This window comes from Diceros bicornis, chromosome 10 (genome assembly GCF_020826845.1).
Source record: "Diceros bicornis minor isolate mBicDic1 chromosome 10, mDicBic1.mat.cur, whole genome shotgun sequence".
Classification (NCBI taxonomy): Eukaryota; Metazoa; Chordata; class Mammalia; order Perissodactyla; family Rhinocerotidae; genus Diceros; species Diceros bicornis.
The window spans coordinates 35,197,205-35,209,908 of record NC_080749.1 but is presented as its reverse complement, the minus strand read 5'-3'; the positions used below and the strand labels follow the sequence as shown (position 1 = coordinate 35,209,908).

The 12,704-nt window shown below is 40.5% G+C and overlaps 1 protein-coding gene across 2 annotated transcripts; it reads left to right on the top strand.

The window, feature by feature from the left end:
• Window positions 1-356: 356 nt before the first annotated feature.
• Window positions 357-12,480, top strand: RBM43 (RNA binding motif protein 43). 2 transcript variants are annotated; one of them, XM_058548949.1, is made up of 4 exons: window positions 357-644; window positions 6,648-6,861; window positions 9,499-9,587; window positions 10,380-12,480. In XM_058548949.1, the coding sequence occupies exons 1-4, from the start codon at window positions 453-455 to the stop codon at window positions 11,136-11,138; spliced, it is 1,254 nt and encodes a 417-aa protein (XP_058404932.1). In that variant the 5' UTR covers window positions 357-452; the 3' UTR covers window positions 11,139-12,480. The 2 variants fall into 2 exon arrangements, with proteins under 2 accessions (XP_058404932.1, XP_058404934.1); XM_058548951.1 differs by lacking the exon at window positions 357-644 and adding an exon at window positions 1,498-2,024.
• The last annotated feature ends 224 nt before the right edge of the window (window positions 12,481-12,704 follow it).

Sequence of the window (12,704 nt, the reverse complement as noted above, 5' to 3'; positions counted from 1 at the left end):
ATTTCAAATACCAGGAAGGTCCCCCATGGTGGACAAGTTTCAGCGGAGCTTCCAGATTAAGACAGACTAGGAAGAAGGACCTGGCCAGTCCCAGCAGAGTTCCGCTCTGCTGTACACAGGGTCTCGAGGAGTTGGAATCAACTGGATGGTACTAACAACAAATTCATAGATTAAATCGGTGCATTCCAGTTTTTAAAAAAATATGTAATTACAAGCAATGCACAATTAAAATTTCTGTACAATATCTTAGTTCCACTTGTGCACTATAACTTCAGTTCTGAAAGCGGAATTGCTAAATCTAAGGATATGTGCATTTTTAAACTTTACATTTTGAAAGGGGCCAAACCCTTGGAAATATTTGCACCTATCTGAGCTTGCAGCAACATAATGCTTCCTCACACTCTGGCTAACACTGGGTATCATCACACTTTTTAATTTTTGCCAATCTCATCATGGAAAAAAGGGATCTCATTATGATTTCAATTTGTATTTCTTTATTTAGGAGTGGAATTCAGCTTCTCTATATTTGCCAACCACTTGCCTTACTTCTTCATGCTCTCTTTGACTTTGAAGCGATGTATGCAGACTCCCTGTGTCCCCGTAGGTGCCAGACTCAGAAGTCCGAGCTCGGCGCGGACAAGATGGTGAGCTGTCTGTTGGCTGGGACCCTGCACTTTTCATCCTTTGCCCTGCGCTCCTGGCCGCGGCCCACGACCGACCCTGGGCTGGGCTGGGCAGGTGACGAGAAAGAGAGACAAGTGTGGTGTGGCGGGAAAACGACTGGGGAGATAATGAGGGTGGAGGAAGGACTATCCAGATTTCACTGAGCACAGGACAGACACAGCCCCCGCAGAAGCCCCGAAACACTGCGGGGCCTTCCTCCCGGCCTCTCTCCAGCGTGGTTTCAAAAGTTGCGAAACCTCCGAGGGCGAGGGCGTCCCGGCAGGCGCTGGCAGCAGCCGTCGTCCCAGGTCCGAGCTCCCACCCCAGAGGCCACGAGGCCCAAGTACAGCCGGCTGGGGTGGAGGGGCCGCCCTTTTCTCGCATTATCTCCTAGCGAACGGGAACAAAAAACCGAAACCAAAACCTGCGTGCAGGGCCCTCACCCGGTCGCCCGCGCTCCGCTCGACTTGGGCGCTGCCGGCCGCTGAGGGCGCGTCTCTCCTCCACCATGGCAAGTTGCTTTTGCTTTGGATTTTGCAGGGCAGGGTCGTCCCCATCCCGTCGCCACGGTACCCCAGAAGGACGCGAGGCCGGGCGGGGGCGCGCGAGGGTGCGGGGCTGACCCCAGTGGCGCGCGGAGGGGCCCCGGGCCGGCGGAGAGCCGTCCGCGCCGCAGGCCGACCCGCCGGCAGAGCGCGCCCTGCCTCTCCGCACTTGCCGGGGCGGCAGGGAGGCGCGCGCCTGCAATTCACCGCAGCCTGTGCGGGCGAGGCGCGGCTCCAGAGAGCGCAAGGCGCGGCCACCCCCCGCGCCCAATGCCCCGTCGTCAGGGACACAGCCGTTTGGTGGAGGAGTCGCTTCGCAGGCTGTGTTAGGGCTTAACTGTTGTCCTACCCCTTGGGGAGCAAGAGCAGAGAAAATTACCCAGAAATGGAGGCCACAGTTTCCTTTTGAAAAGGGCCAATAAGAAGGATTCGAGCCAAGGACGCAAGTTAGGAAGGCATCCTCATGTCTTGTCTGCCTTAGTGGGGACTCTTCTCTCTTGCGGCCTGAGTTTTTCCTCCAGATACGAAGGGCTCTGTGTTTTCACCCTCTGTGCTGACTAGCAAGAACAGTCAGCAAATTCAAGGTTTAGTCTTCCGTGTTCTTTCCAAGTGTTTGAAGGCAGTGGCAGGGCCTTCAATTTCTGGTTAGAAATGCTAGGGTCTCAGAAGTGCAAGAGCAGTCGTGAGATGCAAATACGATTTTGTTTACAGGGTGGCAGTAAAGACAACGTCGGTGAAAATAACTGGTTTTAAGAAAAGAAATAGAAACGAACGCAGTGAGGGAATCTCATTATTTCTCAATAGTGCCTTACAAAAGTAAACACATTTTTTTCTTTGTACCTTTTTGTTTTCTGATAGAATGGTCAAAAGTCTCATAAAATGTATCATTGATCCGGGGAAAATGCCATCATCTTAATACCTCTTGGCCAAAATGCTGCTCTCCTTTCAAAATCCTGTATCTCTGTGTGGTAACTCTTGAAAGGATTGTCTCCTAGACGTCTCTTTCTTCTTAATTGTGGATAGAAGAGATTAGTAGCCATCTTTGTTCGTAATTAACTTCAGTAAAATTATATGTTTGCCATACTGTCTCAAACTGAAGAAAGAAAATTAAGGAAGAATACTGGCAGGTCATTGAAATGAAATTCCTTAGATGATTCATAAAAATTAGTCAGTTCTTAGAAAACAGGACCATACCTTTACTGCCATAATTTTCTTACCTTCTCTTTCCTAAAAATAGTGGCTCAAGGGGAAGGTCCTTGCATTTAAAAGATAAATTAAATGTAGACATTTGAATAAAGAATTATGGTCTTAGTATTGATGAGGGTGGAGTAAGATTTGCTGAATTTAAATTGAAAGTTTTTCTTTGATGAAGAGCAAAAAAGGAAGCTAATTCACTAGCTATTTACCCATTGAGGTTGTTGTGGACTGTCAGAGCCAGGTGGTGTATAGTGAATCAAGACGAATCTCCTGGGAAGTAAAATTCCCTGAAAATCTGAAAAATCTCTTTCGTCATTTTTTCCTCTTCTAGGAAGAACCAATTTGGGATAATTACATCTTACCACTTGGGGCTAGGATGGAGGAACACTTTTATATATTTTTATTGTTTCCTATGCAATCTAGTTGTCCCTGAATATTTTAAGAAACTGTTTTCCTCCATTACAAGTACCTTCTGTAACAAACAGCCAGTAGATTATTACGGATTTCACTTTCAGGAGACGTTCCCTTTGTTGTATATGCCTCAACACGAGCCATGTTCATCACCCACCCCTCTGTCCCTTTGCTTTTGCTGTGAACTCTTCTTTTGCATTTTATTTTATTTTGTTTTATTTTGTCTTGTCTTGTTTTTTATTTTATTTTATTTTTTTGTGAGGAAGATCAGCCCTGAGCTAACATCCATGCTCATCCTCCTCTTTTTGCTGAGGAAGACCAGCTCTGAGCTAAGATCTATTGCCAATCCTCCTTTTTTTTTTTTCCCCCTCAAAGCCTCAGTAGACAGCCATATGTCATAGTTGCACATCCTTCTAGTTGCTGTATATGGGACGCGGCCTCAGCATGGCCAGAGAAGCAGTGCATCAGTGCGTGCCCGGGATCCAAACCCGGGCCACCAGTAGCAGAGCGCACGCACTTAACCGCTAAGACACGGGGCCGGCCCTTTCTTTTGCATTTTAAATTAAATTTGACCATTCATTAAAATTCGACCTCAGCCTTCAAGGCCTCTCTTTCATGAAGGCTTTGACTGCTTTAGCCAGAACGAATCTTGCTTCCTAATCTCAGATGGCATTTATTGTATATTTTAGCATTTTACTGTGAATGGTTTTATGTCCTCAAATTGTTGGATGTTGGTTTGTTTCCTCTTGTAAAGAAATAGGTGTCCCTCTTTTTGTGCCTACCAAGCTCTGTTGAAATGATTTATTTATGTGTCTCATAATTTGTGTATGTGTATGTGACACATTTATTTATGTATCTCACCTGTAAGATAGGGGTTTTTTTTTAATGTTAGTAATCCTGCAGCCTCTCCAAGTGCTCCACACATAATAAAAGTTCAGTAAATTTTTGTGGGGATACTGAATTTTGGGGCAAGGGGCATGCTTTATTTGTTTGTATATGTCATCTGTGGTACCCAGCATATTGCCAGGCATACTGTATTTGTTATTAACTAATTGACAAGATACTGCATATTCTGAGAAATTCAGTTGCAGACTGTGAGCTTAAAAACACTGTTTCATCAGACAGGCACATTTTTGCCACTTTATTTTAATAGCTACCAGATGAAATACCAAAGAGCCGCTGAGAGGGTGCATGACCTGGAGGGAGTCACCATTGACTTTAGTCATTTCCTATTGAATTCCTACTATGATAAATGAGGATTTCACTCAAGTAACCTCTGAGGACTTCTCCCACCTTCCAAATTTGAAAGTTTTAATATTATTTTAAACTTTATGGATTATTTTTTTAACTTCCATTATATACTTAAAATTTTGATAGTATTATATGATTCCCTGTAATATAAGAGGAGATTATTCTTCCTTCTACCTTTCAACTTCTGTTCTGCTTTTATTCTTACATTGACAGAGTTGAATGTTTTCATTTTATTCTGTAATTATATTTAAGTCTTTGGTATTTTGAAGACTTAACAGAATTAGTCTAAAAGTTAAAACCAGTAGGAGTCTTTACATTATTAGGCAAGCAGTAAACACTGTTTACAGCAGGGCCTACCAGTGTGCTGAGATTGTTTTCTTTGTTTGGTCCAATGTCATGTGTATTTTCTCTTTTTCTACTTACAGGAAAATGTTCCTAGCAGCTGGGTCAAATGAATTCTCTTTTTTCTGGTATTCCAGAATTTACTCCAAATCATGCCACACTTTGGTCTGCTTTTGATCTTTAGGCTAGGGTCCCTTCGAATGCCAGAGGGGTGGGGGGACTTGTGCTGGGGTGCTAGCACCCATACTAGCAGGTCAGATTCTCTTTAGAATGTTTGTTCAGTTGTTTTTTTTTTTTTAAAGTAAAATAATCCTCAAGTTTTTTCCCTGAGGTTGTGGCCCAGCTGCCTTCATTGTAGTAAGTATGGTATGTGCTCAAGTGTGTGTGTGTGTGCATTGGAGGTAGGGAGTGTGGGGAGACAACTGGAGTGGCTGTTTTGCTGTTAGCCTTGCAACTGATCTTTCTGTTTTGGGCGCTTTTCATTTCTGAGGTTTTGCTCTGAAGGTTTTCCTGCAATCCCGTTTTCCTCTTCTGGGTTAGCTCCTTCCCACTGTCTTGTCCTTCCACATACTTGTATGTATTTTTGGTCTTCCAGTAATTTGTTGAAAGCTTTCCTATGCTGATTACTTCCCTTAACTGGGTTTATTCTCTTTTTCATCCTTTTACTTTTGTAAAAGCTAGATCTTAAGTTAGCATGAGGGAAGCCATCTTATGGAAAGGAAACAATATTGTAACTATGACCCTGACTCACTGGTCTCTGAGAATGCACTCTAGCCTGCACGTAGCCTAGATGATTAAGCACCTCTCACTTTTGCAAAATACATGATCTGCTAGTTCTGTGACTCTTGCTTACATATATCTCCCAGCTGTGGTAAGGATAGCTTTGTTCTCTGAGTTCCCCAGGAACATGATGACCTCCAGAAAGAAAAACTCTGTGTTGGTACCCGTCACAAATGACAGAAGGAGAGAATGAGGTGCCTTGAAGTTCGTCACACTCGATGATCGACGTCCCTAAACCCCCTCCTTCCCTACCCATTTCCCCTGTGTAACTGCCTCAAGATTCTGTATGACTTTAAGATGGTTCTTTAGGACACTAGTCCACCATCTTCTGATTGTGCTAGCTAATTGTATAAACTTGCCTTTCACAGCCATTGACTGGTTTGCAATTGATTGGCACTGGATTGCATTGAGCAGAACGAGCCCCTTTTTCCTTGGTTACTTTTTCATTTTAAGGTGCTCTTGGGATGGACAGGACACTGTGTGTGTACTTAGATTGTCTTCTTGACCTGGGAGGTCAGATGTAGTTTGCCTGTCCCCAGTGGAGTCCTGCTTTGAGTACAGAGTCCTCTGAACTGAGAGCCCAAAACATCTTTGTGGTCTATTCACCATTACTCAGGCCCATGAGACATCCTGTCCTCCCCTGGAGGGTAATTTAGGATAGATTATATCTGATCTCTGGTAGAATCAGGGTGAACTAACTATATAAGCATTGGGGGAAGCTTATAGGTCCACTTTCCTAAATGGGGCTGGGGAACAAATTAAAGCATTTAAATAGAAGCCCCTTAACTGGATAATACAGGAAGTTCAAAGAGCATGAGCCTAGGCAAGGATCTACTTGCATTTGGTACTCTGTGCCCGGCGTGGTGGCAGAGTCTGTGATAGCATGTACTCTCAGTGTTTGCATTCCATCCCAGATATGTGCTGGAAGGCAGGATTTACTGCACTGCAGTCCAAATATTATTGCCAGGGTTTTATTGTTTTGTGGTGACTTTTTCCTGATTCTGACAAAAAAAGTACAGGATGTGTTTATTATTAGCTTATGTACTTTGGATTCTACAATCAAGAAAACATAAGCCATCTCCAAAGTACCATATTTTGTGGTTAGCTTGACTTTTTAAAAAATTTTAATTTAAAAAATTTATTTCTCTTGATCTTTTCCTTTGTGACTTCTATTATTTTTAGGCATTTCTAAAATCAGACAAATATTAACGAATGTTTTCCATTTATAAAAAAAAAAATAAAAGGTTCACTTTTTATATGTAATTCTCAAATTCACATAAAGTTTATGTTGGTATATGGCGTGAGGCAAGGATCTATCCTTAATATTTTTTTTTCAAGTATCTAATCAGCTATATTAGCACCTTTATTAAATAAAATAACCTCTCTCACTGATGTGTGATGTTGCTTATATTAAATAGAATCTTATATGTTTAAAGAGTAACCTACTTTCTCTTACAGGCATCAATGGTGAATGTCAGGGAATCTAAAGCTTCTGAAAGAACGGTTGTAGTTGCTGGTCTTCCGGTTGCAACGGTTTTTAATGCTCAATTACTGGCCACATTAGTGAAGATTCACTTCCAAGATAGTAAGAATGAGGGTGGAGTTGTTGAAGATGTGATATATCCAACAAGAACCAAGGGAGTTGCATATGTAACATTCAAAGAAAAAAAAGGTATTTCCAAATCAAATTTTTGTAATCTTAGAAATACTTCTGTAATGAAATTAAAAATTGAGTTTCATTAAAATGTTCATGGGATTGGTAAAGCTTAAAGTAGCTTTAAAATGTTATTCTATTCTGAATATAAAAGTGGCACAGTACTGCATATGAAGAGTATAATGTGAAAATGGCTTATGATAAAGTTGCTAGTGACTGGCAAATTCTTGAAGACTTCTTTCTTTCTGTATTTTCAATCCGTCTGTATCTTGGGATAAAAGTGATACATTTTATGGTAGAAAACGTAAAAAAAAATAAAAGCCCACAAAAATGATCTATAATCTCACAAACAAGATAACTACTTCGGGAATTTTGAGATGGCTTCAGCAATACAGTCATGCACTGCATAACGACATTTCAGTCAACAATGGAACTCGTATACAATGGTGGTCCCATAAGATTCGTTCCATTTAGCCTAGGTCTGTAGTGGGCTATCCTATCTAGGTTTCTGTGAGTATACTCTATGATGTTCGCAAAACGACGAAATCACCTAACAATGCATTTCTCAGAACATATCCCTGTCATTAAGTGACATATGACTGTATAACTACATCATTTGCTTCTGTTGGTTCAAACCAACAAACGGATATTCTGATATAGTACCTGCTTTATTACTGGTAAAGTTGGATTGGAGAAATATGGCTTGGAACTGAGATCAGTGTGAGCCATTCTGTTCCCCACCGCCATCCCTGACATGGGTGAAGAACTTGGGTCTGCAGAGCATCTTCACTCCTCCAGCTTCCTGGAGAGGGGCAGCCTTCTTTACAGCTTAGTGGCTGGCAGAATAAATTGCCCAAGAAAGACGAGTCTCCACGCCAGCATCTTGGAGGTGAAAGTAACACTTGGGAGTAAGAGCAGAGAAACTTTGCTCTGCTTGAAGGAATGCAGGGGCCAGGGAGAAATCCAAGAGATATGGATTATCAGTAACTTTATCTGTCGCCATTGGTTAAGCCATTTCTTCTCAATGGGGATGTTCAGGTAAGGGATGGCGGGAAGGGCTCCTTATTATTTCTCTGAGGGCACCCTAGTGTTTTTGCAAGTTAATATTTTATATGTTGAATTGGTTCCTCAGAGAAAAAGATGATTCACTCATTCATTTATTCACAAATATTTATTGAGCACCTATTATTTGCCAACTACCATTCTAGGCCTCGAGGATACAGCAAGGAATGAAATGGGCAAAATGTTTTCTTTCATGAAGCATATATCTGTGGGGATGGACAGATAATAAACAAGCAAATAAATGATAATATAATATGTTGAGTGCTTTATTTACTTTTATATCTGTATATTACTTACATACTTACATATGTTTATATATATTTATTTATATGTTAATATATAATATGAGTGCTATGGAAAAATATAAAGAAGAATAAAGGGATAGAATGTGATAGAGGGTGCTACTTTAGATAGAGTAGGTAGGGAAATACTCTGTTTAGGTGACATTTGAGCAGAGATCTGAATGAAGTGAGGGAATGATTCATGCAGATAAGGGGGAAGAACATTCTAGGCCAAAGGAAGGACTAGGAAAAAATTCTCTGAGGAGGGAGCATGCTGGATGTTTTGAAGAACAGCAAGGAGGCCTGTGTGGCTGGAATGAGCAGTGAGGAGAGTAATAGGAGATGTGGCTAGATGGGCAGCTGGGGCCAGTTTATGTTAAGTAGCTCATAGGTCAAGACAATGTGTCTGGATTTTTTTCTGGGTGAGATGGGAAGCCATTGGAGGCTTTTGAGCAGAGGACTGACAAAATGTGACTGCCTTGTCTTAGATGGCCAATGTGGCAACCGTGGGAAGAACGGGAGCTACTAGTCATCGCTGGTTTTGACTAGGGTGGTAGGAGCGCAGGTTACTGAGAACTGGTGAGTATTCAGGATTCGCTGATGGGTTAGGTGTCATTTTCTGAGATGGAGAACACTGGAGGAAGAGTACTTTTGGGAAGGGGCAGTTATCAAGAGTGAATTTTCACAAAGGTCATGGAGACGCCTGTTGGGTTAATGAAGTAGAGAGTTCCACAGGCAGAGGGGAGAAAGACTGAGGCTGAAGATAGAATTTGGAAGTGGTACATGTGGAGATGGTACCTAAAGCCGTGGAAATTGTTGAGATCACCCACTGGGTGGGTGTAGGTTAGCAAAGAGGTGTGAGGCCTGAGGCCTGGGGGATGCCAACACCTAGAGAATGGGAAGAGAAGGAGAATTAGCAAAGGAGGCTGAGCAGGTCAGCTAGTGATTAGAGGACAACCAAGACAGTGTGGTATCGTGGACTCAAGAAGATGAAGTCTCCTCATGGCCATAATTAACAGAGTGGGGGATTTACTTTTAGGTTCTTGTTTTCTATTCATATATATATATATATGTATATATACACCTATATGTGCTTTTAAAAGTACGACTAGGATCATATTTACACATAAAATGAATTTTAATGTGTTAAAGTAGAAGGGAAAACTATTTAAATGTTGAATTTAGAGGAAAAATATAGAAAAAAATTTGAGGCATTCTAAATAATAGTGTCGAACGTCTCTATTATTATTAATTAAAATGATGATTAGTGTGTCATGCCACAAACATTTCTGATGGCAGTGTTTCCACTTAGTTGCAGAGAATGTCATCAGAAAAAAGAACCACTGTCTAGTAAAGAAGGTTGTACCCACTCCACTCACAGTCTCTCATCTTAGTGAAGAGGTAAGATGTGATGCTGAAGGGGTGCTGACAGCCCTGGATCTCATTTCTTCTGTAAAGTGTTTCCTACATAGGAGACACAAAGCACCGTGACTTCTCGGAAAGAAAAGGCAAACTCCCTAACCTGAGTCAGTGTTAAAGGTCAAACCTGTGTGTTGACGTTTTTTGGTTATTGCCTGGTCTGTTCTCATGTTTCTCTCTGTCCCACTTGATGCTTTTAAAGTGACAGTGAGCTTTTATGCTGTCATGGATGATGTATCTACCTAAAGACTTATTTGGGGAAAAAAAATCCTATTAGGATGAACATTAAAAAGGAGGTTTGAAGAGGCAGGAAAAGTGGAAATAAGAGGAAAAAGTTAAAATTCAAAGCTTTGGTTTAAAACTTTATTCTGTAGAAACCCTGGGGTTCTGTGCAGCCATCTGATAAACTTCAAACTCGGAGGGCTCTCTAGGGGGACCTCTATCCACAGAGCAGAACCAGAATAGTTATATCTACGGGTTCTGCTTAAGACTTTGTTTCAAAAAAGCATTCTGCCTCTAAAAAATATTTGATCACCTCTGTTTTGGGGAATGCAGTGAGGAACTATGAATCCCAAATTGAACACTGTGGTCTTGATGGGATTGTGGGATCCCTTTGATAGGCTGCTATGGTGCAAAAAGCCAGTCTGGGCTGATCAGTTGGGGCCTGGTTAGGGCAACTGCTGAGGAGACAGAGAAAGTGCCAGAAAAAGAATGTGTTTATGTAGTTTCCTCCACTAGGCAGTGCTGTTTTAATTTCTCTCTGTTTAATTGTAGGTCTTCAGCTCTGTAAAGGCTATCCTTGATCTTTCTGTTTTTCGGAGTCAAGTCATTCTAGAAAGTCTGGTAATGGACCTGAAAAGGAAAATCCCAACTTTATGCTTCAGTCATTTGGAACCCAGTGGAAGAATCTCCGTTCAGGGATCATTTCTGGCTATCAAGAGGCTCAAAGAATCTTTGCTATTAAAAGCAAGTTCTCTTTTAGAAAAAAACAGGAATTTTATCAGTGAGGGGAAAGAGTGGAATAGAGAGAGCCCCAGAAGGAGTCTACAGGGAAGTAGTATTTCTTCGGAGTCACTCAGGTCCTCAGTATCTAAGACTAGTGGAAGTGGAGAAATGCTTGTTCTCGACACAGATGTTTTCCTTTACCTGAAAAAGAAGTGTGGATATTATGAAAGAGCTTTGAAAAAATTTCATGTTTTATGTCAGGAGAGAGTGGATGGTGAAATTACCACAATTTGTATAAAAAGTGCTCACGCTATTTCTCATCCAAATGATGAAACATATGTAAAAAAGCTCATTGAGAAATATTCACATATTCTTCACTTTGAACTTAGAAAAGAGACAATTATTTTGGATGGAAAGGAAAACAGAAAGAAAAGAAATATTAAGTTGGCATGTGAACAACTGAATTCAAAGTACCCTCAGGTTCTGATTAATTCTTATAAGACACATGTTGACATTATAGGATCTTCTTCTGATGTTTACTTGTTTAAAAAAGAGGTCATGAAATTAATAAGGCAAAAAGTTAGGTAATAAAAATCTCAGCAATAGTAATGATCATGGCTGCTGCTTTCTCTTACTTAGCAGTGACAATGCCATGTATGACACTAGCTTTATACGAATTATCTCATTTAATCCTTACAACCATCCTTCATTGTAGGCATTGCTATCTTCATGTTATAGGGGAAGAAACTAGGATTTGGAGAAGTTAAAAACACTTGTTTGAGGTTATCCAGCTGGCGGGGAATGGGACTAGGGTTAAACCCAGTCTATCTGACTACAAAGATAATATCTAAGGTATAAAACTTTGAGGAAAGTCTCACTAAACTTTGAAGAAATCTCTCTTTCTCTGTAACCCCAAATTCTTACAAAAAGAAGTACTCTAAATTCTAACATATGAGAAGTTCGGATGATTATTATTACACCATTGCCAGTTTCTTAACATTTACAAAGTTTGCATTTACTCCAAATAGAATTAAAACTCACCTGAGAAGCTACTTAGATGGAGAGTATTTCTGATGCAGGTAATCATTACTTGACTAAATCCCATTGGTACAAGGCGACTGGACATACAGGACACTTTTACTGCAGGTTATTTAGCCTAAGTGCTTACATAAAATGTTGGTTCTCCTGTTAAAATTATGAAGAAAGTGTAGCATCTTTTTTTTTATTCCCCCTTTTATTTTATAATTGTATTATTGTTAGAGTAACAGCTTTGGATGAGTAAGATCAAGGATGATAAGAGTAATAGCAAAGAATTATTTTCCAGGCATGATTGTAAGTCTTTTCTGTATCTTTCCTCATTCAGTCCTGACATCAACTCTACGAGATAGGTTCAATCTTTATCCCCTTTTCACAGATGAGGAAACTGAGCTCAGAGATGTAATGTAACTTGCTCATGCTCGTAGTTACTGTACTGTACCTCTCCCTTTTATAGAAGTGGTCTCTCACAGTTCTGCTTAAACAATTGAGAAATGTTTCCTTAAAGATGACAGAAGGATTTGAAAATTCTGAAGAAGGGAAGCCACACCTTGTTAGTCATTTAGTTGTTTGTGACTTCCCCGAGTGTGGTTTTGGATTAAGCCAATTTCAAGTGTCTGGGCCACCGCAGAGCCCCCTCCTAGGATAATACAATGTATACATCTTGCTCATCTCAAAGTAAACAAATGTGATTATGATGATTAGAACTGTATATATTAGTAGAAAAGCTTAAGAACAATCTCTCTCTATGCTTTCATTTTTCTTAGCCATCTCAATCCCAAATGTGTAAATAATTTCCATTTCTTTAAATACAATATTTCATATCTGTATGAATAACACTTTTTGTCATGGGAAACTGTGGTTTATATCAAGCGCCCAATAAGGTGTCTTTAAATTAAAAAGGTGTTCATTTTTATTTTGCTTCTAGGAGTTTGTCTTTGACTGGGTTTAATCAAGGAGAGAGAAGGCACATAGTAATTTGAACAGGAAAAGTTTAATATAAAGAATTGTTAACTATAACAGGCTTTGGAATAATGAGGGATTGACTAGTAAGAAAATAAAGAGAACCCTAAAAAACACAGGAATAACAGATATAAGGAGCAGTTCAGATAGATCACC